General features: G+C 35.1%; 1 protein-coding gene across 1 annotated transcript in view; it reads left to right on the top strand.

The window, feature by feature from the left end:
* Positions 1 to 27796, top strand: part of HMCN1 (hemicentin 1) — a 398907-nt gene that overhangs the window by 285622 nt on the left and 85489 nt on the right. The window contains exons 50-63 of the mRNA XM_081026514.1: positions 2864 to 3037; positions 4379 to 4492; positions 5378 to 5523; positions 9413 to 9563; positions 10911 to 11105; positions 12729 to 12842; positions 17358 to 17545; positions 19146 to 19242; positions 23546 to 23707; positions 24391 to 24504; positions 24619 to 24821; positions 25107 to 25188; positions 25299 to 25430; positions 25900 to 26049. Coding sequence (XP_080882640.1) covers positions 2864 to 3037; positions 4379 to 4492; positions 5378 to 5523; positions 9413 to 9563; positions 10911 to 11105; positions 12729 to 12842; positions 17358 to 17545; positions 19146 to 19242; positions 23546 to 23707; positions 24391 to 24504; positions 24619 to 24821; positions 25107 to 25188; positions 25299 to 25430; positions 25900 to 26049 — 2022 coding nt within the window. The remainder of the gene's footprint in view (positions 1 to 2863; positions 3038 to 4378; positions 4493 to 5377; positions 5524 to 9412; positions 9564 to 10910; positions 11106 to 12728; positions 12843 to 17357; positions 17546 to 19145; positions 19243 to 23545; positions 23708 to 24390; positions 24505 to 24618; positions 24822 to 25106; positions 25189 to 25298; positions 25431 to 25899; positions 26050 to 27796) is intronic.

Raw genomic sequence — 27796 nt, 5'->3', positions numbered from 1 at the left:
ATAGAGTAGGAATGATGAAGTAACTGCACACTCAGTCTTACAGCATCAACATTGTGCTTATGTCTCAGGAATGATAGTAAAATAGATTTTTAATTTCTGCTCATGTTTTGAAATTGAAAATGTACCACCTAAATGGATTGTATTCAATTGCTAACATCAAAATACTTTTCATTCTACTAAAATCAACTATATTTGAGTATGCACATTTTTGCAACTGTTTGTTTGTTTGTTTGTTTGTTTTTGTTGGTACTGGCTACACTATTTTGGGAATACATAGTCTCATACATATAAAGCCCCCATACAGGACATAGCCCTCAGGTAGCTTACAGTCTAACTGAGTAGGATATATATATGTATGTGTATATATATATACACACACACACACACACACATGTGTATACATATGTATATACATATACATATATACATACATATATGTGTATATATGTATATATATGTGAAAAATTAAATCAAAATACTGGATAATATAGAGTGTCAAATGAATAGTATATAAAGATAATAATTATATACATCTATAAACTCCTCAAGGCACAACCCCTCTTTATCTTGTAAAGGATTTAGCCCCAGCACCTAACTTGGCATTGAATAACAGACATATGGATAAGTATGAATGAGAGTTCATGAACCAGTTGTCTCCTAACACACCTGTGCTCCTTGCACACCCATCAGTGTATGTAAGACAACCGCCCAGCCCTGGATTTCCTCTCTTCTCCTGTAGCTCATTGCTTCTCTTAGAGCTTTCATTCCCATATGCCTCCTTCCTCCCACCACTGATTCACCTCCCAATACTGACTCATGTCCAGATCCTGTCCTCTGCCCTCTGGAAGCCTGATTTAAAACTCTCTATTGCTCCTTGCTGTAATTGAAATCCAATTCTTCCCAATAGACACCAACCCTCCAGTGGAAATCATTTATTCTTTATCCCAAGTATCCCAAGTCATGCTATCTCATTACTTATCTATTTCTTATCCTTCTCCCTTATTCATTGGAGACTGAGGGAAATTAATCAAAGCCTTCTTTTCCACCAACTTCATAAACTTGAGGCTACTTAAATGTATGTGTTTGCAATTTCCATTTCACCCAGCCATAATTCCGTGTGCCCCTACCCTTTCTTTTCCCAGAGGTTGAGGTATCCTTTTTCATAGTTAACCGCTTTCACTTATGTCTTTGATCCTGTACCTTTCCACCTTCTTTAGTATGTCAGTCATTCCCATCATCCTCTTTATCTGCAGCTCCACCTTCTACTGTCTCCATCACTTCGTGTTGTAACCATTCCGTCTATAGTTCTTTTTATTTTTTTGGTACTTTCTTTTTTTTTTAGTTTATTTTTCTGTTAGTTTCAGGTGTACAAAACTACATAATAGTTAAACATATACACCCCTCACAAAGTGATAACCCCCTCAATCTACTACCCCCTGACATCATATATAACTGTTACAATACCATTGACTATATTCCCTATGCTGTACTTTATGTATATAATTATAATTGACATTCAGTATTATTCTACTTCAGCTCTTCAGCTTCAGGTGTTTGCACAGTGGTCAGACATTTACAGTCTATGAAGTTATCCTCATAAAAAGTCCAGTACCCATCTGGGACCCTACACAGTCTTTACAACATTATTGATTATATCTATACTTCTTGTCCCACTAAAAATAGGCTTCTGCCCACATCATTGTTGACGCTGCTGTGGCAAAACCTACCCTGTTACTAGAGCCAACAAATATTTTTCAGTCCTTAACGTTTTGTACATTATTTGTCACTTTCTCCTTTGCAGTGTGTTCCCACCTAGTTGTCTTTGCACACCTTTGGTTGCTCCCTTTCTCTCTCCTTTATGGACTCTTACTTAATCCATCTGTCAAACATGAGGTCCCTTAGAATTTTGTCCTTACTTCACTGTTCATTTTACTCTAGCTATGCTCTTCAAGTAAAAAAACTTAATTCTCAGAGTTTTATATATCTCCTGTAGTCTGGTGACTTTTTAAATCCATACCTGCAATCCAGATCTTTTTCCCAAGGTTTGGATTTCTCTAAACAATTATTTGTTGGAGATTTCTACCTAGAATTCTCATGGGCACTTAAATTTAAGATAGTCAGAACTGAACAAACTATCTTTTCCTCGAGGTTAAAGGAGCAAATCTTTCCATGTTTTCTATGTATGTTATTTCACTGTACTTTATCTAGATTCCCAAGCAAGAAAACTGGAAGTTATCTTTGATTTGGTTTCCCACAATGCCCAGATTCTATCTTGCCAGTTGCTTTCCTAAATATTTGGTTAGTTACCTCCTTAAATACTCTAGTTCAGTCCCTCGTTATCTTTTATGAAACTAGTTGACCTACCTCTGTTACCCTTCCCTCCAATATTGACCCCCATGAATCCATTCTCCAAATATTCCCTGCTTGCCCCTCAGTGTTGACGCTCCTTTGCTCCCAATACACTCCCTCTTCATTCTCATCTCACTTCTTTGACTTTCTAATTACCAGTAATCCTTCAATTTTCACTTTGGAATCTCCTTTAGGAGGCCTTCCCCTATGACAACCTTACACCCCACACCTCAGATTGATTGAATGCTGTGCCTCCATATATCCTGCATTGGAATTCCCATTATTACCCTTTTTACACCGTGTGATAATTCATTTTGATGTGTCATCTTCTTCATCACCCTGTGAGCTTTTGGAGGCTCTCACTGCTTTCGTGTAGAATACAAACACTACTCAATTGTTTTCTCTAATTGTTACAGAATGGACTTACGCAAATAAGTACAATGGAAATTTAGAGATGCACAAAGAGAGACATTTCTCAATATATTTCTTTGATTACATTTTAAATCTTTTTTAGTATCCCCCACAATCTCTGGTGTCGATAGTGACGGCAGCCCTGAAGATGTCATCGTTATCCTTAACAGCCCCACATCTTTGGTCTGTGAAGCTTATTCATATCCTCCAGCTACCATCACCTGGTTTAAGGATGGAACACCTTTAGAATCCAACCGAAATATTCGTATTCTTCCAGGTAATTCGCTTACTTCAGATGCCCAAGATGCATTTGTGCCATCTACTATTGTAGAAAAGCAAAATCATTGCTTCCTTTATATATATATAAATATATATATATATATATTTACTAATGTTGTTGGCTGTTATGTTCTGTTGACATTTTAATTTTTAAAATTATCTTTATATATCTTGTCATCTAAGGTACCTGAAAATTACTTTTTGAAAGACTAATAAAATAGTTAAATAAAAAGGCAAATAAATAAGTACCGTGGTGTAATTAATTGCTAAAATATATTATGTAGAATGCCAAAAAGTAAGGGTAGAAATTTATTTCTTGTTGAATTGAACCTTAAGGAGAGTTAATATTTTGACTGAGTTTATTTATTCCTCTTTACTACCTGGCAATATATATGAAAGTAGAAAGAATTAAAAAGTATGATCACTGGCTTTAAGAAATTTATAATCTTATGTGGAGGAGATATAAAATGTTGAAAATTAATTAACAATATGAATCCATGAATAATCATGGGTTATGAATAGTCGTGGAATATGATTAATCGGGCAGTGGCAAGTTTTATAAGAAATCAAAAGAGAATGGCCACCATGGACTGAAGTAGTTAGGAATTGCTTTGTCGCAGTCAGAACTTGAATAAGACCTTAAAGAAAATTATAGAATTCTGTTGGTTAGAAATGAATTAGAAGAGATTTCAGATCTATCAGTATGACTCTTGTGGGAAAGGTGCAAAGTGAGAATGGTTTATCTATGTGTAAGTAATAATAATTAGACTCCTCACCTCCCAATGAAGTGGAGACAATATGTATATGTGTGTATATGTGTGTATATCAGCGAAGGGGGATGGGTAGGAGATAAGGTCAGGAAGGACAATTGGGGTCATGTTTTGAATACCTGGATTAAAGAGTTTTTGACTTTATACTTTAGTCACTTAAGAACCAGATTTTTAAGGAGAAAGCTATAAAATAATACCAACTGTGTTTTAGCAAGATCAGTCTCTACTGGTAGACCAGATAGATGAAAGGAAGAAGCTGACTAAGGAAGAAGACCTATTCATGAAAAGTGAAATAAGGACTTTAGCTAGAGTGTGTACAGAGGCATGGGAGGGTCATAATAGCATGAGATAATCATAATCACAAAGGAGCCCTGAGAACTTCGTGACTGTCCTCATCCACCATGCAGGGCCCACCTATATTGCAGTGTGTCTTGTGTCCAGTAACTGTTACAAAATTGGCATAGAGCAGAAGAAATCTATTAATAGCAAGAACGAAAACCCTGGTAGTTTGTGTGTACTCTGCTGCCACTGTGACTTCAGAGATTCTTTGGTGTTCCATGATTTTTCAGGAGGTAGAACTCTGCAGATCCTAAATGCACAGGAGGACAATGCTGGAAGATACTCTTGTGTAGCCACTAACGAGGCGGGGGAAATGATGAAGCACTATGAAGTGAAGGTCTACAGTGAGTTCTGAAAGCACACTGTGTTTCGTATTTTCCCCAAGTTGTCTCAAGTTTTTAATCCTGTTTTTCATTATGCGTTCATAGTTATTTATATTCATTATTAGAGTTTGTTGTTTATGCAGCTTGCTTCATTGAGATGGATGTTGAATGAAGCATTGTGCCCACGACCTCAATTGCTTAAAGATGTAAGGAGCCCACTGCATTGGCTTAGGCTTGTTGGAGTTCTTGTTGGAGTTCTCTTGTTGGAGAACTTGTCAGTGGCACTTCCTTAGGTTTCTCTATTTTTTTCTTCTGAATTATCCTCTGGGCTAAGTTATAATACATTCATGCACAAAACTGTTGTTTAGAAATATATGTTCCAATCAACAGACTAGGATGAGTTCATCAGTGACTTTGGGTCAATCTCCTGTACATTGACCTGTAAATAAAAAGCAAAACTAATACTGCTATTCGTAGTGCCCACATTTCAGGATTTTGTTTTGGTTTGTTTGTTTGTTTTTGTATTTTAAAAGGAAGAGTATCTTTCTGATTGTCTTTTGTTCTTTTGATCAGTCCCTTTAAAGACCTGTAAAATGCATTTTTGGGGGGTCATGCTCGGACTGTGTCTGGGGACCTGGTGCAAATGAAACGAACTGTTCTGTGAGGGACATTAGCTTCATTGGCAATATTATAATGATGAAGGTGAATGATACTCTTTTTCACATTCTGTATCTGAACACCACCCTTTCATAAGATGCTAATTTGGTCCTGGATAAAAGGGGTACATAGAAAGTGCTTCAGTTACTTCCTTGTTTTCTTGTTAAGTGACTCTCAGTGTGATTTCCATAGTATTCCATGTATTTAAAAGAACCAGTGTTTAACTCTTTAATATTTGTTTTTCTGCAGTTCCACCCATAATCAATAAAGGGGACCTCCTGGGGCCTGGTCTTTCCCCTAAAGAAGTGAAGATCAAAGTAAACACCACCCTGACCTTGGAATGTGAAGCTTATGCAATTCCTTCTGCTTCTCTCAGCTGGTACAAGGATGGCCAGGCCAGTTCCAAGATTTTTCATTTGCTGATGGTTTCTTAAAAACTAAAATGATCAATTCAATAATAATAAAACACACACAAGTAATTCAGAGAATCAAGTGACCTTAAAACAAGCACAATCCCATGCTCCAACTATATAAAACTGCAAAAAAACTTGAACCATGTTCAACAGTATTGGTATGATTCCATCATTGAAAAGTTTGAGGGATTCTCTTTATGTACATTCGCAACTATCTATGAAAACCCAGCCACCTTTCCACTGGGGAATCACTTTTGTGTTCTGTGGCTTTGCAAAGTAACTTTCTGGAGAAGAAACACAAAAGTAGTGCTAAACCAGATTATCCTGATAGGCTTAACCTGGGTACTAAATTTAATTAAAACTTTCTCTAAACACCTTTAACTCTTTTACAAAAAGTAACTATGAAGGGAAAAAACTAAATATGATGATTAAGTGCCTAATATAATTAACTGGGGGCAACGAGAAACTTAAAAAAAAAAAAAAAAAGGCACATCCTCCAATTATGTGATCTGACTTTCAGACCACAATTCTCATTTCTCATTCAACTTGTGTTTTTCCATACAGGTTTTCAAAGAAATGTGCTGGTGTTTTAAACCAAAATACATTTTTTAAAGCTATTGTTAACACTGTGCTTAATACAGATGTGACATAGCTAAGCTGCTCTTTGTCCTGTTTTATACATAATCAACAAAATGGTCAATTAAATCTAGTTCTAGAAGTTCAGGTTAGAGTCATGATTTAAGATGCAGAAAGATATGGCTTTATTTTTTCAGATCACAGATGGATTTTGCAATACTGGCAGCTAGAAAAAAATCATCTCATATAAAATAAGCAAGTTTCATCTGGAAGCCATTGCAAAAGGAAAAATATGGAACTCCCACCATGTTCTGTTTACAGTTTCTTTTCTGACTACAAGCACACTTGATGGTACAATATCAAATCTATATGAGTTTGCTTGGAAACAAATAGTTCCTTTCTCCTTTGAAATCTTATTTTATTTCTAATTTTATCTAAAGCCTTTTCATTCATTGTGGTGACTACCCATGCGTGTGCGTGCCCGCGCACACCCACACACACACACACACACAAATACATACACACATAAAAATTGGATAATGACTAGAATTGCATTAGGAATGAGGCAGTTTGGGTGTTTTTTTAATTTCATAATGAATAGTTAAATTACAGTTTCAATTCCAGGCTCTGAAATTGATCCAGTTGTGATACTTTAAGCTGCTAAATTTTTTAAGGTTTGGGGTTGGTCCCCTGGAATGTATACAAAAAATACTGGTTTTTGTTTATTTTCCATACCCTTTCTTCTGTTATTTCATTCTTCAGATAAACAACACTATCTGAGCAAAACAGTGTTTTTGACAAAATCCACCAAAGTTGTTGGCAGTGTTAACTGCAGTAAGTTTTGATAGAATCTTTGAGTTGTAGTTACTCATGCTCCAAAGTTTTTCTTTTACAATAGAAATTTTAAGTTGTGCTATTTTTATGTAGGTGATATAATATTAATAATGATTCATTGAATCCCAAATAATTTACTGAGTATATCATACTATTGGCCAGACACTGTTTTAGATGGAGGATACATATATGAAGGAAACAGAGAAAGATCTCTGTTTATAGGAAGTTTGGTGAGACAAAACTGCTAAACAGACAAACCTGTAAAACATGTAATGTAGCAGATGGGGTAGATGTTTCGGAGAAAATTCAGTCAGGGAAAAGAAAAGTGAGTGGGGGGAATGTGATCTCTTATTGTATAGGGAAGGCCTCACTGATAACGTGATATTTGAACAGAAACTCAAGGAAAGTGAAGGAAACAAAAATAAGAAATCAGAGGGAAAAACGTGCTAAAGGGAGAGAATTTCAAGGGCGAAGGCTCTGAGACATTTTGGCTGGAGTGCAGTGATTTTTGTAAACACAAAAGATGTGAACAGAAGTTAGGGGAGAGCGAGATCATACTGCGTGGTAGACCAGTAGGACTTTATTCTGTTGAGAAGCCACTGGAAACTTTTAAATATGAATGATATGATTTGACTTAAGGTTTTTTAAAAAAGTACATTGCTTCTGTATTGGGAGAAAAAATAGAGGATCTAGATTTGAATTTATTGCAATGGTCCAAAAGAGAGATGGTGGTTGCTTGAATGAAGGTTGTAAGCATGATGTGAGGGAAAGAGATGAGTCAAAGATGAGTCCAAGATTTTGCGTGAGATCACTAGAAGAGTGAGCTTAGACAGAAAGAGGAGAGATCCAAGGATTAAGTCCTGGGGTAATTCTACATTTAGTATTTGTGGGGCAGAAAGTGAAGTGTCCCAACAGATAAGGGGGAAAAAAGTATATCAAAATGAAGACAAGCTAAGCTGTGGTAAATGGCACTGTGAATTGACCAATAAATTAAGCAACATGGATGTCATTGGTAACCTTGATAGGGTCATTTTGGTCAAATAGAGATGGTGAAAGTCTGATTGGAGCAGATTTAATAGGAAAGAAATGGAGAAGACAAATGTAGAAAACATTTTTAAGTCATTTGGCTTTTAAGTAGGAAAATGTGGGAGTAGGGTACAGTCTAAAGAATTTTCTTGAATAGGGGAAATTATACGATAGTGTATACAGATTGACATAATCCAGTGGAAAAGAATAAATTGCTGATGATATAGGTAAGAGAGGCCACAGTTGCTGGAGGGATGTCCTTGAGTAGACCAGGGGATGCTTGGAATGGACAGAGATTGGTATTAACCAGGGTTAGGGTTTTGCCAGGGGAGCCAAATAAAGAACAAGGGGGAAAAGGTGTTGAGGGTTTATACAAAGAGTGATAGCCATAATAGACTTTCTTTGAGTCAGGAGGGAATAGAGGTCAGGAGAAGAGTGAAAGGCAGTGGAAATATCACAAGGTCAGTGGATTGTAGGTCCTCCCATGGGGTCAAGAAGTTACTGGAATTGGGATTCTAGAGGAAGTGAGTTAGAAAGTTAGGAGGTTTCAGTCAGAGTTATGAAACAGATTATGAAGTAGTGCAGTTACTAGTAATTGTAAAGTCTAGTATGACTCACCTATTGAGTGGCAGAGAGAGGGTTGGGGACAAAAGGTAGAGAAGAAGAAGTCAAGGAGCTGAGAGCACACAGTATTGAATGATTGTCTATGTGGGTATTGAAATCATCAAGAATTACGAGAAAAGTATCATTAGAAGGAATGGATTGAACCATGAGCTAAAATCTTTAAAGAATAAGAAGGAATTTAGTGTAAATGGAAATGCATAGAAGATGAGAAATGTCCTATTCAGTATACATAATGTTATCAATAAAACATCATAATATAAATATCTGTAAGTTAATATTCCATTAATTATAGTAATACTTTCAATAAAACATCACACTATAAATATCTCTAGGTTAAGATTTCTCACTTATGATGTATTAATGTTTCCGAATGAATAGTGATTTTTAGATTAAATCAGACTATGTTAATACCCTCAATCATTCATTAAAATACTCTAACTTTTTTGCAAAATTTTAATAAAAGGATATGCTTTTTAAATACAATGTGGGATCAACTGAAAATATTTTTTCCAAAATGGATATGGTACCTAAGAATAATTGTTTTTATCATAAAATGTATATAAATGTATCACCCAGAAATACCTGGCAGAGATGTAAATGATATGAGCTACAATTTTTAATTAATAAAAATGTGATTACTCCAAAACAATCAGTTTAATCAAAATGTAGTAAATTAATTAAATTAGTGTTGTCTTGAGTATTTCACATAAAATTTCATTTTTATTCATTAATCATAAAAATATCAACTACATGGTCTCTTAGAGGATTTATAAGAGTACTTAATGCTAACATTATTATAATTGAATCACAGCCCCTTACATCAGATGATCATGTTAATATTGCTGAAAATGGACACACACTTCAAATAAAAGAGGCTCAAATATCAGACACTGGACGATATACTTGTGTGGCATCTAATGTTGCAGGTGAAGATGAACTGGATTTTGATGTGAATATACAAGGTAATACTAATATGCTTGTTGTATATCATTTAATTTGCATGATATGTCAAAGCAATGAAAAAGAGATTTGATTTGATTTATTTTAAATAGTTGTTTTTGCTCTTGACAATAATAGAAATTTATTCTTGAAAACTTGGATGCAAGAAATTAACAAAGAAGAAAATAGTCCCATTATTCAGGATTTCTTCTGTTATTTTTATGTGGTTCCTTTTGATGTTTTCCCTTCTGATACATTTTTGTAAGCGTATACTATGTTTACAGATTAGAATCACATGATACATACTTCTCTCTTACATTAGCTTTCCCCCAATATCATATCATAAAAGTTTTTTTTAATGCATTTACTTGGAAGGCAAAAAGGTAAAGTACATAATTTAAAGCAGTGAGACTTGGAACAAGAAGGATGATTTAGGCTCCTGCAAGTTTTGTGACTTGGGTAAGTTACCTAAATATTTTAATAATTTAAACCCTAAATTCCTTGCTTTTAAAATTAATGCCTTGTAGAATTGTGGTGAATATTAAATAATATAAAGTAGTAAAATTCTTAGAAACATACTTAAGAAATGATGGCTGCTATTATTGTTCATATTGTTACTCACAGTATGATTTTTACTAACTGTACCTGCTTTATCATAGAGTATCCTAATATTTATTTAATCAGACTCCTATTGTTGAATGTCTGGGTTGTTTCTCAATTTTCACTGAATGTCTTTGTATAAACTTTTGTACATCGTTGATTTTTCACAAGTTACTAATAGTGGAAATTTTCTGTCACAGTGCTATATACTTTTTAATGCTTTTGATGTACAGGAAAATTGCCTTCTAGAATGTTCATACATGTCTTCCAGAAAAGTTTGAGAATATCCTGTTATTTTTGTTAATGGACTTATTTTAATCTTGATTGTATAGCTTTAACTTTCTTTGATAGATTATTGGGAAATGGTCTCAATTTAGCCATTATTTTTTAGTGGTTTCTCAAAATTTATTTTTTTCTATTATAATTATATTCCTTAGCCATCCTTATTTTAGTAGATCCTTCCTGAGAGCAGGCCCCTTTTCTTCTAAGTGCCAGAGCCCTTGAACAGGGAGGGAGAGCAGGGCACGAGCGCAGCATTCTGAGCCCCACATTTCTTGTTCTTCCACATGAAAACTAGCTCCAACTTCTGTCTACTACTTTTTTGGCTAACAGCTAGGGTTGGTTCATGTATTAATGCTTGAAAAGATTTTCACGTTGTCTACTTTATTACATTTACAAATCACTCTTGTGAAAACACAGCCAAGAACTTTGTTAAATGGATTGACACTGGCATTCATTTGTGTTCACAATTCCATGTCTTTCCTCCCTAGTTCCTCCAAGTTTTCAGAAACTCTGGGAAATGGGAAACATGCTGGACACTGGCAGGAGTAGTGAAGCCAAGGATGTGATCATCAATAATCCCATTTCTCTTTCCTGTGAGACAAATGCTGCTCCTCCTCCTACCCTGACATGGTACAAAGATGGCCGTCCTCTGACCTCAAGCGATAGGGTATTGATTTTACCAGGTACAGATTGCTATGAACAGGGTGAAGATCTGAATCTCTACCAAATGTGTTGCTTCTCATTTATTAGACCAGTAGAATTGATTGACTTTCTGGCTATGTGATTTAACTGACACAGGCTGCCAAATGCCACTGGTATCCATGTAGCTTCAAGCTAGGAGAAGCTAGGTTGAAAATTTGACATAGAATAGAACATTTTTGCTAATTTTCAGATTTATTACACAATCATTCTGTCAACTTAAGAAAATCCTCTGACTTCCTTGTGCCTCTATTTTTCAAATACTGTGATGAAATAATCAGTTTGATTTCTATACATTATTAATGATAAATTCTAAAATATATTTGCAAATAGTTACTACTACAATTTGTTAAATGCATTTATCATACCAATAGTAAATATTAAATATTAGTTAAAATATTTAAATAATTTGAAACTATATAAATATTATAGTGATTACATGGTTTATTGATGAAGAGGAGATGTATAAATTATAGAATAATATTTTTAAGGCTTCTGTTTACTTTTAGCAAACATTCAAATAGGCTTATAAAAATTTATAAATTACACACTTAAGGTCAGTGCATTCCACTGTATGTAAATTTCACCTCCAATAAATGAGAGAATATCTTGCAGGGGTGGTGGAAATGGAGACTAAATAGAAATGAGAGTTAAATATAACATGTGATCCTATTTGGATCTGGGCTTGGGAAAAAAGAACCAAAAAAGACGATATTATTATAAATAATACAATTTGAATATGGACTAAAAATTCAATACTAGTTTTATATTGATTTTAAATTTTCTGATTTTGATCATTATATTTATATAAAGGGTTATCCTTATTTTTATGAAATATAGGTTTATGAGTATTTACGGATACAGGCACACCACGTCTCCAACTTACTCTCAAATGGTTTTAAAAAAGATTATATATATATAGTAGGTTATATATATGTAATATATATATACTATATATATAATATATAATTCATACATATATAAAAATTATATATATATGTAATATATTTGACAGATAATATGCATATATGACAAAGATAAAACAAATGAAATATAAATAGTTGATAAACATAGGTAAGTTTTTTTATACAGTTATTGAAAATATTCTCTAAGTTTGAAATTATATCAACATGAAAAGTTAAAAATACAAAGTTATTCTTGGAATTGTTTGTGTAATGGTATACTTTATGCCTTTTGCATATTTGGCTATTGTTTTCTCAAAACAGCACTTGCATCAAACAGTGTAAACTTTCAAATAGTGTAAACTTCTTGTACATGCATTCAGAACTATAAAAGCAAGAAATTACTACGTAGTAACATTTCACATGGAACATGGTGAGGGGCATAGAGCAACTTTCCTGCCTTGAGGAAAATCTACAGGAGCTATTCATTCTCAGAAGATCTGATTCATCCATTGGATCACTTCCATAATGCAATGTTTGTTATAAAAATGGTATGTAGGATTAAAACTGAACCATTGGATGAAGTAAGAACTTTTAAAGAAAATGTAAGGAAGTCATTAGATCTAAAAAATTGTATCTCTGTTTATGACCAGTACTATTCTCTCTCAGATTTACAGAAATAAACATATTGGGGTATATTTTCAGGAGGGCGAGTGTTGCAGATTCCCCGGGCCAAAGCAGAAGACGCTGGGAGATATACATGTGTGGCTGTGAATGAGGCTGGAGAAGCTTCCCTTCACTATGATGTCCGTGTACTCTGTGAGTTTGTTTTCTTTTGCTTATTATGCATTTTGTCACTCAAAAATATTTTCAAGGAACTAATGTTTGCAAGATGTTGTACTAAGTGTCTTGAAGACTATAAAGATAATCAGAAACTGACAGTTCTCCCAAGGAATTCATTGTTATACAAATGGAGATATACAAAGAATGATATACAAATCATTCTTATACAAATTGAGAGCACATTAGTTAGGACTCCTGAAGTATCAAATAACAAACTGGCTTAAAACAAAAGAGAGAGAGAGAGAGAGAGAGAGAGAGAGAGAGAGAGAGAGAGAGAGAGAGAGAGAGAGAATATTCATTGACTAGTGAATTTGAAAAGTCCCAAGGTTGAGCTGGCTGTAGTCATGTCGGACTTCTATGTCTCAAAAGAGGTCACCTGGACTTTACCTTTCTTTTGCTCTTGGTTTTGTTTTTCTCTGTGAATGTCACTCTCAGGTGGGGTATTCCTTTGGACGGCAAGTTGGTCGCTTGAAACTCTATTTTACACCTTCCTAGTTTCACACTCAAATGAAAACTATTATTTACTACTGAAGTCAAGGGTCACTCCAATATCCATTCCCGAACCAATGACAGAGGCAGAGAGACGTAATTGATAAGATCTGGTTCATATGGCCACCACTGAGCTACAGTCACCACTCTCTGAATACATGGACTGAGAGTGGAAGAAGCATTGCACTTTTAAGGGAAAAGAGAGGTGATGTTACTAGAATCAAGAACAAATAGATGCTTCTGTTAGAAGAGCTTGAACTCGAGAAGTGGCAGTAGGAATGTATAGGAAGGAGTAGTTATGGAAGATTTTATAGAGGAAGAGATTAAGTGATAGGAAGTGTTAGGCACTTGTCTCAGAGTATAAGATGACAATGAGATTTTTATCCTGGGTGATTAAGAAAATAGTAGCAAGATGAATAAAAATAGAAGACGTAGGAAAATGACATGATTTGGGAAGAAGGAAGTCAATTTTGTTCATGTTGAATTTGGCATAATTCCAGAATACTTAGATAAAATATTGAATGGGCTGTTGGAAGGAAATATGGAGCTACAGCACGGGAGAGAGAACTGAGCTAAGAGTATAGAGTTGAGAGTTATCCACAAACAGGTGATATTCAAAGGCATGAGACTTCCACAGAAAGGGTTATAGACAGAATAGAAGAAGATCAAAAGAAGATCACTTACAGGTAAGAGACAGGAAAAAGAAAACTGAGTTAGAAGAGAAACAATCTGAGGAATTAATGAAAAGTAGTAAACTACCATGTCACAGAATCCAGGACATAGTAAAGGTTATCAGGCAGTGGGTTTAATATTGAATGCTAAACCAAGAGTAAGAAAATAAAAACGGGAAAAAAGCCCATTGGCTTTGAAACAAAAAACTCTTTGGTGAAATTCAAATGTTCAATTTAGATAGTATGGTGTGAGACAAAGCCACAGAACAAGAGGATAAATACCAAGCAAGTAAGCAGAAAGAAAAGGAAACAAATATAGAGTACTCTTAAGACATTTTGAAGAGGAAGGAAGATGTGGAAGAGTTTTAGGATAAACAGCTTGTTCGAAAAAGCTTGTTTAAGAGAGATTTGAGCTTGCTTATAGACTGAGGAAAATGATATAATAGGAAGGGACAAATTAAAGTTGTGTGTGTGTGTGTGTGTGTGTGTGTGTGAGAGAGAGAGAGAGAGAGAGAGAGAGAGAGAGAGAGAGAGAGAGAGAGAGAGAGAGAGAGGAGGGAGCAGGGATTGATGGAACAAGGTCCTAGAACAGGTGAAAAATGCAATCAAGGAACCAAGACGGGTGAATTAGCCTTTCATGGTACTGGATTACCATTTATTATTGGAATAGTAAGAAGGGAAATGTGGGGATGCCTATCACATGTATTTAGTCCTTTTCTTAAGTATAAGAGCAAGAGAAACAGTGGCAAGGATGGTATTTGGACCTGTAGAAAATAGAAAATGTTAGTGATTGCCACTATGAGGGATGTGATAGACAGTCAGGCATTGAAGTTGGAACTCCTGGGCTCAGTCACTGCTTTCTGCCAACACCTTCAGCAACCTGAGGGCAGAGGTAGAAAAAATAGACCATATGGCCTAAGCGGGTGGTCAGGGTGATGTGCTACAAGGTAACAAGGTACACACTGTGGAAACACTCGAGAGCTAGAGAGACTAGAATGTTCAGTGAGACAGACCATCACGGAAGTGACCCCTATGAGATCTGAGCAGGCCAAGAGTAAAAATAACCTAGGAAGGAGGCTGACAGATCAATTATAAGCGAGGAGGAGTAAAAGTGTTAGAGTGTTCAGTGCAAACAAATAGCAGCTTATGAAGGAAGCCCAAAAAGAGGTGGGAGAGGAAAAACACAAAAAGTTTAACATTTATTTATTTGGCAAATATCTGTTTATTGCTCACTGTGTGCCAGGCACTGTGCTAGGCACTGAGGATACAACAGTGTATACAGTAACATCAGTCCTTCTTCAGGGAGCTTAGACACTTGGAGAAGGAAGAAGCATTATAATTGAACCGTCCGACGTAGGACTATCTATGGCTGCCGGAAGTGGCATAGGCATAGAAGCTGAATTAGGATGGGATGAGCCATTCACATAGATTTTAAAGCCTTATAAGATAGCAATAAGGAAAAAGAAAAGAGATGAAAAGACAATTAAAATCAGTGCTAATATCATTAAGAACTGTGAAAGGAGTATCCTAGACCACGTGGCTTTATTTTACCTAAGTTTGGAAAGAGTTTAGTTGAGGACAGTGGAAGGGTCTAATAAAGAAGTAAGAGGTCAGAGGGATAGTGGATGGGGGGAGAGGGGTTCACAGTGTGAGGGATATAAATGATGAACTTCTAAGTATTACCTTGTCTTGTACACCTGAAACTAATACATTAAAATAAAATAAAAAAAGAAGAAGTAAGATCATGTAGTTTGAGAAGGATGGGGATTTTGTTCAACTGAATTGGAATTTAGGGGTTGGGTAGTCAAGGGTAGATGTTCATGCCTTCAGGCTGTTATTCGGACTAGGAGGAAGTTAGAAAGCCTATTGAAGATGAGATTAAGGGGGAGGGAACAAAGCAAGAAAAATGAACTGGCTAAATTAGGGATGTTTCACAATGCTTGATTCTGACCTCTTAGGTACCAATAAGAACAATTCTGAGTGATATAACCCAGCTGTTGGGGGGGGGGGGGGGACGCAGCTGGATGGAGCAGGTCAGAACTAAGGGATTTGGTGGAGACCTCTACAGGTCAGACCTTGGACATATAGTGTACACCTTGGTACCTCCAATGGTTCAGCTCCAGGCAAAAGTTGAGGAAAACATTGAATCTTTATGTTCCAACGTTTTATTTTATTAGTTTTCATGGTGTGAGGTTAGTGATAGCCTCATTTAATCTGAAATTCAAGTGTACTATTTACTAGTCTGTAGTTCAAGTTATATATTTTATGTTTTCTAAAGTATAGTACAAATCACTAACTTTGAATATGAAAATATGCATTAAAAATAACATTGAAATTCTATTGTGTGCCTTTGTAGCCTTGATTATTTTCTTTACAGACTTTCAGTTTAGTTTATGAGAGACCCAAAGACCACAAGACTATATCTACATTAAACATACAGTCTTTACTGATCGCTAAAGATAGGGTACATTTTAAGAGTGTGAAACATAAAATTACTAAGTTTTCAAAACAAAACGAAAAGATTATTCACTGTGAAAATGAATTTCTACATTTGCAAAAGCAGCCAACATGCATTTCTAGTTTATGTAACATTTCTACTTTTTAAAATTCAGTGGGTAATATGTGATTTTTCACAACTGACTGAATTATTGATATGACTACCATATTATTTTAAATGAATATACGTGGGAAAATCTAGAGCATGTCTTCTCAAAATTTCACATGCATAAGGATCACCAGGAGAGTTTGTTAAAATGCAAACTTCTTGGCTCCTCGTTGGGCTGCCAATTGAGGAGGTCTCAGGTGACCCCCAAACTTTGCATTTTTAACCAAGCTCACAGGTGATGCTGATACCACCGATACTTGGCTCGGGAAACACACTTTGAGTAGCCCAGACAATTCCCTTGCAAATGAGACCAAATCTGTTCATTTCAAACACACGTTAAAGATGTAATTTATCTGGCTTGTCGAGATGACCAAATAGAGTTAGCTGTTAATTCATGCAGATGCTTGAAATCCAGAAAGAATAATGGAAGGGACTGAGAGAAGAAGCAAGACAAGATATTGGGGGACAATTTGTATTGACCTAAATGGGAATGAAATTATGGGAGGGGTTAGTCCAGGGAAGGTGAAGAGAGGGAAGAGAGTAAACTCAACTTCACATAATTTTTATTATAACCCTAATTTATTAGCATAAAATGTTACTTGTTCATGATTTCTTCAAGTTTTGCTCCTCTATTATCGAACACTTTTTAAAGTTGTCAGAAAGCTAGAATAATTTAGAAATAACCTTGTTTCCTGTCATTGTCTCTTTGTTGCAATCACTTATTAGTGCCACCAGTTATCAAGGGAGCAAATAATGATCTCCCTGAAGAGGTTACTGTGCTGGTGAACAAGAGTGTGCTGATGGAGTGTTCATCCACTGGTAGCCCCGCACCAAGGAATTCTTGGCAAAAAGACGGGCAGCCCTTGCTAGAGGATGGGCATCACAAATTTCTATCTAATGGAAGAATTCTACAGGTAAAAGTGAAAAAAATCTATGTTTAAAATAGCTGCTTGTCCTTTTATATTTTTTTATAATTGTCTCTTTTGACTTTTAAAATTTTTATTGGTTTTTATAATTATCTTTTGACTTTTAAAATTGTTATTGGTTTATAGATATTATGTTTGTAACAGTAATCATAAAAAAGATATGTAAAATAAAATTATTTTCCTCCAATTTAGTCCCACTATCAGAGGTGACCCCGATTAACAGTTTTGTGTGAATTCTTCCAGAAATTGTACATTCAGTACACACACACACACACACACACACACACACACACACCTAAATTTACTACAATATGGCCTTTGTGATAAAAACCACATTATAAGCAAATTATTACAATCCTTTCCATTGCATGCTTCTGCTAGTAAAATTCTAGGTGGTATAAGTTTCCTTATAGATTAAAACTTTCCTCTATTGTCAAAGAATTGATAATAATATAATAATAATGGAAACCACATAATTGAATTATTCATTGCCTATATTTTTCTTTTCAAATGCCCTTAAAGGAAGTTAGGCAGTCATAGAAATAGTACCAGCTCTTTTGTTAGGATACAACTTAATTTCGTGAACATATAAATGATGTTCTGTCGGCCTGAGAATCTAAGTGTAATTGTCAGTGTATCCAACACAGGACATATCTCATAGAATTCCTTATCAAAAAGAAAAAAAAGAATCATGGCATTAATTACTGCCTGTGAATTAACCTTGAATTCTCAAAGTATCTTATAAACATCCTGATTATTTCCATTTGATGATCATTCAACCCTTGCTGAAATACTTAAGTATTTCTGTATCTGGAGCCTAAGGATATATAAATGGATAAAGATCTCTGCATAATAAAATAAAATAAAATATAACTACTAAATTAGCTAGCTATTGCTATATAAAACAAACCACTCCAAAACAACGACTAAAACAACAAGCATTTGTCTAGCTCACAAGTCTTCTGGTTGGCTGGGGGATTCTTCCGGTCTCAGCTGGGCTTCCCCAAGTTCCTGCATGCTGTGGATGTGAGACCTATTGGTCTTGGCTGGGCTCTTGAACACATCCAGGGCCTCAGATGCAATAACTGGGCTGCTTCTTCCCCACGTGATCTCTCACCCTCCAACATCGTATGGTGGTAGCAGAGTTCCAAAAGAGTGAGAAAAGTGACAGTATCTTTTGAGGCCTAGGTTTGAAATGGCACACTGTCACTTCCGTCACATTCTATGGCTCAAAGCCAAGCACAATGTCAACACAAATTCCACATCTTTACTCCACCTCTTGATGGGAGGAGCTTCAAAGTCACATTGCCAGAGGTGCAGAAAGGGAAGTGTGAGAATAATTTAGGACTCTTTGTAGTCAGTATACCACAAGTATGTATAAAATTGCCTGTTCTGATTAGAAATCTTTATAAATGTGTATTTGATTAACCTGACTAATAAAAGCCAACGCCAGCACTATCATGCACAAAATTTGTTTTATGTTCATCTGGTATTAACTAGACAGAATATTATTGTTTATTCTCAAAATGATGACAAGTTGCTTTATAAAAAAAAAAATTTAGTTGCAATTTCTTCATTTTTCCCTTAGATTCTAAATACTCAAATAACAGATATCGGCAGGTATGTGTGTATTGCTGAGAACACAGCCGGAAGTGCCAAAAAATATTTTAACCTCAATGTTCATGGTAAGAGCTCAGTTTCAAAAACATCTGTTTGAGTATGCTTGAAAAAGCAAGAAAACTGTGTTTTAGATTATGTAGGCTTATTTTGTATTTTTTAACTTAAACAGGTGGTGGAGCCTGCATTCATACACTTTCCTCCCTTCTTCCTACCCATCACAGCTGGTAGGATTTATAAAGTACAAAGTACAAATCTTCTAGGGAGCCTGTTTTTATATTATGTCAGTCCTTTCAGAGAAAGTAGTTACTCCTACATATTGAGAGTAAAAAATAAATATTTGAAGTCCCAAAGATTATGAGTTTTTATGAAGTTTGAACGAAATATAGATCTTTGACTCATGAAAATTCTTCCACTAGTTCTGATTGAAACCAGTGTCTTTCATCAAGAGTAGAAGTCACATTGAGCTTCCCACTCTAGTACCTAATATACTGCCTGAAGAAGAAGTCACTCTGAGGAGTTAAATAGTTCCTAAAACCGTCAGCATACCTAATTCCTACATCAAACTTTAAGTTTTCAATATTTGCTAGTGACCCCCTAAATACTAATTTTTTGCTTAAAAAAAAAGCAGTTGATTGTCTAACACAGAACAGTAGTTTTATTTTTGTGACACACGGCTACTTCCAGAATATTAAATTAGGAATGATGAATAATCATAAAAGATTTCCTTTACATGTGTGATACACATGTAAAATTCTAGCTCATTTTGGAAATAGCTGAAATTTGAAACTTCATGAAAAATTTCTCTCCTAGAAGGACTTTTGTGTAGCATCATGGGTATTTTTCTTTTCTTTTCTTTCTCTCTCTCTCTCTCTCTTCTCTCTCTCTCTCTCTCTCTCTCTCTCTCTCTCTCTCTCTCTCTCTCTCTCTCTCTCTCCTTTCTTTCTTTCTTTCTTTCTTTCTTTCTTTCTTTCTTTCTTTCTTTCTTTCTTTTTGTGTGATATGTAGGGAATATTGATGTCTAGCAATGCTTGGTGTTTGTGTAAAAGATATTTAAAACAGTTTTATCTCTATATTCCTAGTATTTAGCACAGTGAGTAATAAACAATAGGTGCTTCATATATATCTTCAAAGTTCTTTTAATGAATAAATATGACTGAAACAGAAACAAATGTATTATGAATTCCCAGGAAGAATGAATTAATGAAGCAAATATAATCATTGTGAAAGCACACATTCTAATCTGTAAGGTACAATAAAATAAATGTTGGGGAAAAAATGTTCAGGATTTTTTCTAATTGATCAGCGAAGAATTCATTTTTCCTCTTTAAGTGATCAAAAGCAACTTGTAAATACCCCAATTAAAGCAGTTACATGTGTTGCCTAGTGTTATCTTTATATATGTCTATCTTCACCTCAGTCCCATAATTTTATTGTAAATGCAGTAGACGAATGGTCATTTCTTATGGATCTTGGTCTCCCTAAAGTAGGAATGGTGTCTCTAGTTGTGGTAGTTACTAAATAAATTTTTGTTATTCCTTTATTATATTTCCTTCATGCCCATTGCCTCTTCATGCACAGCAAAAACACCCAAAGTGGGGGACTTGTGTGACTACAGGGGCTGCAGCCACTCTGTTTATCATTAAGGATTAGAGCTTAGAAGGGTTTTTCCTCTTTCACCAGTTAATGGCATCTTGAACTCCTAATGGCACTCAGGAATCCATGCTTAACTACTGGAAGATTCTTTTGGGGGAGAAATAATTTAAATTATTTTCGCCAAAAATCGTACCACTTGTTATCTCCTTCTATGACAATGCTTGCTTATTCTGGACTCTATCTTCAATCTGACAACCTATCAGTTTTCAACCATGTGTGTCTTCACTCTGTTTCACTTCCAGCTTAACTTTCATGGAACAGTATTTCAGTCACTTCTCTTAGCCCATGTCTCTCAGTGCTGAGCTCAGTAAAAGCTCAGCCCTGCACATAACAACACAACATATTGACTACTTGATGCCCACCAGGTACTGTGCCAAATGTTTTATACATATTATTTCACTTAATTATCTCAATAACCCCAGGTGGTTGGTACTATTTTATGTCCCTTTTACAGATGGAAAAACTGACGCTCAGTGACATTAAGTAACATGCCCAAAGTTACACAGCTTGCAAAGGACAAACCAGGATTCTGACCCAGGCAGTCTGATTCCAGAGGCATTGTACTTAGCTGCCTTTCTGTACTGCCTCTCATTAAATTCTACATCTGCACCATACCTCCACCTGTAGTTAGCCATGGCTGGAGGAACTCTTAGAATCAGAAATATTGGTGTCATTATAAATTCATAAGTACCAGCTTGAGCTGGAACCTCCATGCTGCCTAAGGGAGGGTGGGGGGGTCCTCTCCTGTTTTTACTCCAAATTATTAAATGGAAAATTCCAGGAATAAACAATTCATAAGTTTTAAATTGCGCTCCATTCTGAGTAGCATGATGAAATCTCACACCCCCATCACTCTGTCCCACCCAGGATGTGAAACATCCCTTTGTCCCCCGTATCTGTGCTGTAGAAGCTCCCCACCCTTTGGTCACTTAGTAGCCATCTCAGTTATCACACTGACTGTCCCCGTATCACAGTGCTTGTGTTCAAGTCACCCTTATTTTGCTTAATAATGGCCCCAAAGTACAAGAGTAGTGATGCTGGCAATTAGGATATGCCAAAGAGAAGCCATAAGTGCTTCCTTTAAGTGAAAAAGTAAAAAAACAAACAAAGAAAGTGTATGTAGGGTTCAGTACCATCCTCCGTTTCAAGCATCCATTGCGAGTCCTGGAATATATTCCCCTCAGATAAGGGGGCGACTGCTGTATGTTCTGCCTTCTTTCTGGAAGACACACCCATTTCCTGTCTTCCACTTAGCTTATTCCTGGTCATATTTCAAGTGTCTTCTTAAATGTCACTTCCTCCTCCTGATCCCCAAGCTAGGTTAGTTCCCAGCTGTCACCCTACTCTTCTGATTGACACTCATCACACTTGTAATTAATAGACAATATAGAACAGTGGCTAAGAATAAGGGCTCTAGAGCCAGACTGCTTAACTTCCAAACCAGTAATGAACTGTGAAATTTGGGGCAAGATGCTAACTTCTCTGTCTCACTTCCTCATCTGTAATATGAGGATAAGAACTATATCTAGCATATAAGGTTGTATGAGGATTCACTGAGAGAGTGTATGTGAAGTGTTCAGAGCAATGCCTGGTACAATGTAACCACTCAAAACATGTTCGCTGTTATTTTTAGTCCAATGTTTGTCATTACCCCTTTATGAACTCTCTATGGCTATTGTCTCATACATTTTTCACACTGCTTCAGCACCCAGCACAATGTCTGGAATACAGTAGGTATTCAATAAATGTTTGATACTTAAATGAATATTAAAATTATTTAGTGGGTGAAAAAAACGTGATAGTGAAAGAAAAGGAACACGTTTGTCTTTCTGCTTTTTGTTTTTGAGGTTGTTTTAAGACATCAGTTTTAATTTATCAGAGCATTTATTGAATTCCTTAGTTCATGTCTATCTTCAATCATCTGAGGTAGGCCCAGCTCTACTTTTATTTATTAATCCATTCATGCATTTTTATGCCCATTCCTCACTCCTATTTCCCCTCCCCCTTCATAGGAGACATTCAAATGTGTACAATGTTGTTCTTTCCATGTGAGTGTATTCTGTATTGTTCCATATGCATATGCATATGTTTTAATATGCATAAATGGCTTTGCATTATTAATCTCATTATTTTTAGTCCACTTTTTCTCTGCACTACTTTTGCTTGTGGAATTCCTTTTTTGGTTTTGAGCAACAAACCACAGTATTGTTTATTTCTTAAATGTTCTGCTCATCTTGAAAGTCATTGATTTACATTGTTGAAATGCCTGTAAAATTCATTCATAGACAGATATCCTAAAATTAAATCTCTACTCTATAAATGCTATAGTAGGAAAATAAAAACTTGTAAGTATGTAATATTTAAAACAAGAATATTCAAACATACTTAATAAAAAGCACTATTACATCTTTCTTTGTACATTGATAAAACCATTTTAGGAATCACCAACTACATTTTCCAAATGCAGAATAATTCTGTCTTTGAAAATTCTGATACTCTTTCAACTGGGAAAAACAAAACTGATGAACATAATTTGGTAAAGGCATTAGGGGATTCTAAGAAGAAAGACAGCTGAATAATTAACAGTATAATAACAGACTTCATAATAATTAAGTCAATGCTTTAGCAGACTACAATCATTGGGCTAATATTAATAAATTGAACATGTATTACTGATAATATCAGACTTCACTCTTAATGTATTTGCTGTTATAGTTCCTCCCAGTGTCATTGGTCCTAACCCTGAAAATCTTGCTGTTGTGGTGAACAACTTCATCTCTTTGACCTGTGAGGTCTCTGGTTTTCCACCTCCTGATCTCAGCTGGCTCAAGAATGAACAGCCTATCAAGCTAAACACAAATGCTCTCATTGTGCCTGGTAAGGAACTTATTAGTCTCATAGGTGGGCAAAACATTCTCATTTTCCTTTGTTTTTCATACAAATGGCATTTCAAGTTAGTCTCTTTCCAAACATATGTCTTGCTTCATTTATTCACATTAATCTTTGCCCATTTGGAGCCATTGTGATAAGATTGTATAGACTTGTATGATTTTAATGGGAATGTACAGTAACAAGTTCTACTGCAAGAAATTATGAAATTTAGGCACAGTACTTAGTAATTCCTTGGGAGTGATAGATTGGTAAATAGTGCTTTCTTTAGATAAATTTACTTGTTCTTTTTAATCAATATTAAAGCTCCTTTATGACAGATAAACAGATAGACTGACACTGTGGGCGATTTAAACCCAGAAAATACTTGTTAACATATCTGACTATTGTACAATTACTGTTTGCTCACTAGGACCTATATCAAACAGTTCTATCCATGTTTGGTTACTAGGGAGAAAAAGTTCATGAATTTCCTTTTTTATAAAAAAGTAGAATCAATAATAAAGGCAAGATCCACTCAAGAAAACGGATTCGATTCTTTCATTTTAAATATGCAATGTTTCTATAAAAGTTTGACTGGAAGGGAATATTTTGTCATTTATCCTATTGATAAAATAGTTATTAGAGCAATCTCTATACTGCTCCTCAATTTTCATTATATTTGCCCACAGGTGGTCGGACTCTACAAATTATTCGGGCCAAAGTATCTGACGGTGGTGAATACACTTGCATAGCTATCAACCAAGCTGGTGAAAGCAAGAAAAAAGTTTCCCTTACTGTTTATGGTTTGTTTTTACTTTCCTCATAAAATTCTTTCATTTTAAAACTGGTATTATATATTTTCTATCTGTGTGTCTCAATGAAAAAAACATCCTTCTGTTCTTATTTCCTTTCCTCAGTGCCCCCAAGCATTAAAGATCATGGCAGTGAATCTCTCTCTGTAGTTAATGTAAGAGAGGGGACCTCAGTGTCATTGGAGTGTGAGTCCAACGCTGTCCCACCTCCCGTCGTCACCTGGTATAAGAACGGGCGGATGATAACAGAATCTACTCACTTGGAGATTTTAGCAGATGGACAAATGCTACACATCAAGAAAACTGAGGTGCCTCTTTCATTCTTGTTTGCGTGGCATGACTCCTTCGTGGGATTATGACAGAGAGAATTGGGAGTTGTATATTCCCTTTACTACAGTGAAAATAATTTTAAAAAACATTGTCAAGGCCATTGACCTTATTTTCATTTTTAAAAAAATGGAGGATTGTAGAAGGCAATTAGAACTGGGGTGTTTGAACATAAAAGATGACTGATGATTTAATCTACACTCGAATAGTGTGGTTGGTCATCTATAACGTAATGGAGCACATACAATAGTATCTTTTTCTTTTAGGTATCTGACACAGGCCAATATGTATGTAGAGCTATAAATGTAGCAGGACGGGATGATAAAAATTTCCACCTCAATGTATATGGTGAGCATCTGCCTCTAATATAACTTTTTTTCCCCCCAGATATGCAAATGAAAGAAAGTGTCCTGAATTAGCTTAATGAGGACACATGATTTTCTTCTGTCTTTTCACAGTGCCACCCAGTATCGAAGGACCTGAAAAAGAAGTGGTTGTTGAGACAATCAGCAATCCTGTGACCTTAACATGTGATGCTACTGGAATTCCACCTCCCACCATAGCATGGTTGAAGAACCACAAGCCCATAGGTAATACAGCTGTGAATTTTTTGTCATTGTTTTCTTTTGCTCTTAATGCGCTAGATTTATAAGCTAGCACAGTTTCTTATTATGCTCATAGCTGTGTTTCATTTAGAAAGCCTAATGTACCAAAATATAATCTTACAAAATAGACTCGTAAAATGATTATTCATTTGATTACGAAGTTTTTCTTTTACCTTTTTCAAAGAGGGTCTTAAAATAAAAGGACAAAACAAGACATTTTTATGGTGAAATTTAGAGTCATTCAAAAGAAAAGCTTTGTAAGAAATAGAGTCAATGGAATTGTAGTAGATATATACGATGTCAGAGGAGCAATAGATTGGGAGATGGGGGGTTATCACTTTGTGAGGGGTGAAATGTCTATTACATTGTTTTGTACACCTGAAACTAATAATAATGATAATGATAATAAAAGCTTTTTCATGTTTTGTTTTATCTTGCTTGTTTCTACCTCTAGAAAATTCTGACTCACTTGAAGTTCATATTTTGTCTGGAGGTAGCAAACTCCAAATTGCCCGGTCTCAGCGTTCAGACAGTGGAAACTATACATGTATTGCATCAAATATGGAGGGAAAGGCACAGAAAAGCTATATTCTTTCAATTCAAGGTATGTGATTTATCTTCAATTTCTTTATTATATTCTATCTGTAGTACAAATAAGTGAACCTAAAGAGATCACTTGTGATTGAGTCAGAGCTAAAGTATCTTTAGATCAACAAAAAATATTGTCAATTCTCTGTCCTACTTTTAGCAATAGATTCTGTTTTCGTGGAAATTGGCATAAATGTGGAAAAAAGAATAGTCTAAATTTCATAATCTCTATTTTTTCCTTGTTTACCAAAATTGTCACCTTCCTATAGTATATAATCTATTGAATTATACTTATTCATCCAAAACTGGCATAATTTTTTTGATGCTAAGCCCATGTCTATTCTTATATATACATATATATCTATATCTATAAGTAGATATAGATATATACACTATTTAGTTTTTATATATATATGATTTAATTCATGAAAAGGCTCTGCATTATGTTATAACTATATGTAGGGAATTAGGTAAATTTCAAGTAATCATTAATCTCATGCTACTTTGGGGTCAGAATAAGGAACATTAATTTATCCAACAAATATTTACTTAATGTGTACCATGTTCTAGCATAGTATTGAGAACTGTAAAGAGAATTTGCCTCCTCTCGATTTTCGGTAAACTTCTAATTATTACTTTTGTCCCAATAGTTAATTGAAATGGACGTCGAACTTGAAATTAAGTCGAAATGCTTGCTTTTCCCAATGTTATTATAGTTATTTTGAAAAGAATTTCTCATAAGTTATAAATGTAAATTATTATCAATCTGTTGTGTGCTCTGCTAAAGCTAGCTAGAAAAAAATAAAGAAAAATTAAAATAAGTTTATGGGCATCAGTATTTTCGTGAATCAATGATGCTTTGAGATTTCATAAGCAAAAAAAGGAAAAAATAGTTATTCAAGCATTCAGTGTTAGAAATTGCGTGTTTCATAATGTTTAATGCATTAATAATAGTAGCTGTTAATCATGGGGTGTGTGATATGACAAAACATTTTACCAGACTTTTTACATACATTATGCTCTAGGACTAGAAATAATATATACATTTAGGGCCTAGTAAAGTGCTTCTCATATATTAAAGGATGTTCCTTATTAACATTCTCATTGATTTAACTTATTTAGTACTCAGAATTCTGCAAATTTGGTATAATTATCATCTTCTGGATAACTTAAATGAGATTTGGAGAGATTATGCAGTGGTGTGCTGGTAAATGTTTAATCATTGACTCTCCAGATAAAAAAGGTCCTGATTTGTAGCCAATCATTTGCCAGTTTCTATGGTGGAAATATTCCCACCGTGGCTCATTTCAAGCTACCAGTGTGATGTCACTGAATATGGAGTAGGGAAGACATGAAATATTGGCTCTTGCAAGCTGATGTAAGCTGCTCAGCAGACTCCTATAATTAATTATATGAAAGAGGAATTCAGATGTGTTTCTGCCTGATACCATTGTCAATATTTTTGTTGTACGTTATTTCTCAATCAGTTTATTAAAGGGTAAACCAAACATGACTAGAAAAACAGAATGGAAACTATTGGATTTTAAATACTGCAGTAAGCCTATCTATTGATCAGAATAAATAATATTTAAATTGCCTTATGAAGAAAGTAATAACCAACTTAGGTATTTTTCTCACCCTCATGCCAAGATTTTATAAAACAGATTCTCCTGAATTGTATTAATTCTTAACTATCTGTTGGGGATTTAATCTAAGAGTGATTCTATTTAGCCACGAAGTATGTCCATGAGGTAGATTTGTCA

The sequence above is a fragment of the Rhinolophus hipposideros genome, assembly GCF_964194185.1.
Source record: "Rhinolophus hipposideros genome assembly, chromosome: 19".
In the NCBI taxonomy this organism is placed as follows: domain Eukaryota; kingdom Metazoa; phylum Chordata; class Mammalia; order Chiroptera; family Rhinolophidae; genus Rhinolophus; species Rhinolophus hipposideros.
The sequence above is the reverse complement of the archived record's forward strand: the minus strand, read 5'-3'. Positions and strand labels throughout refer to the sequence as shown.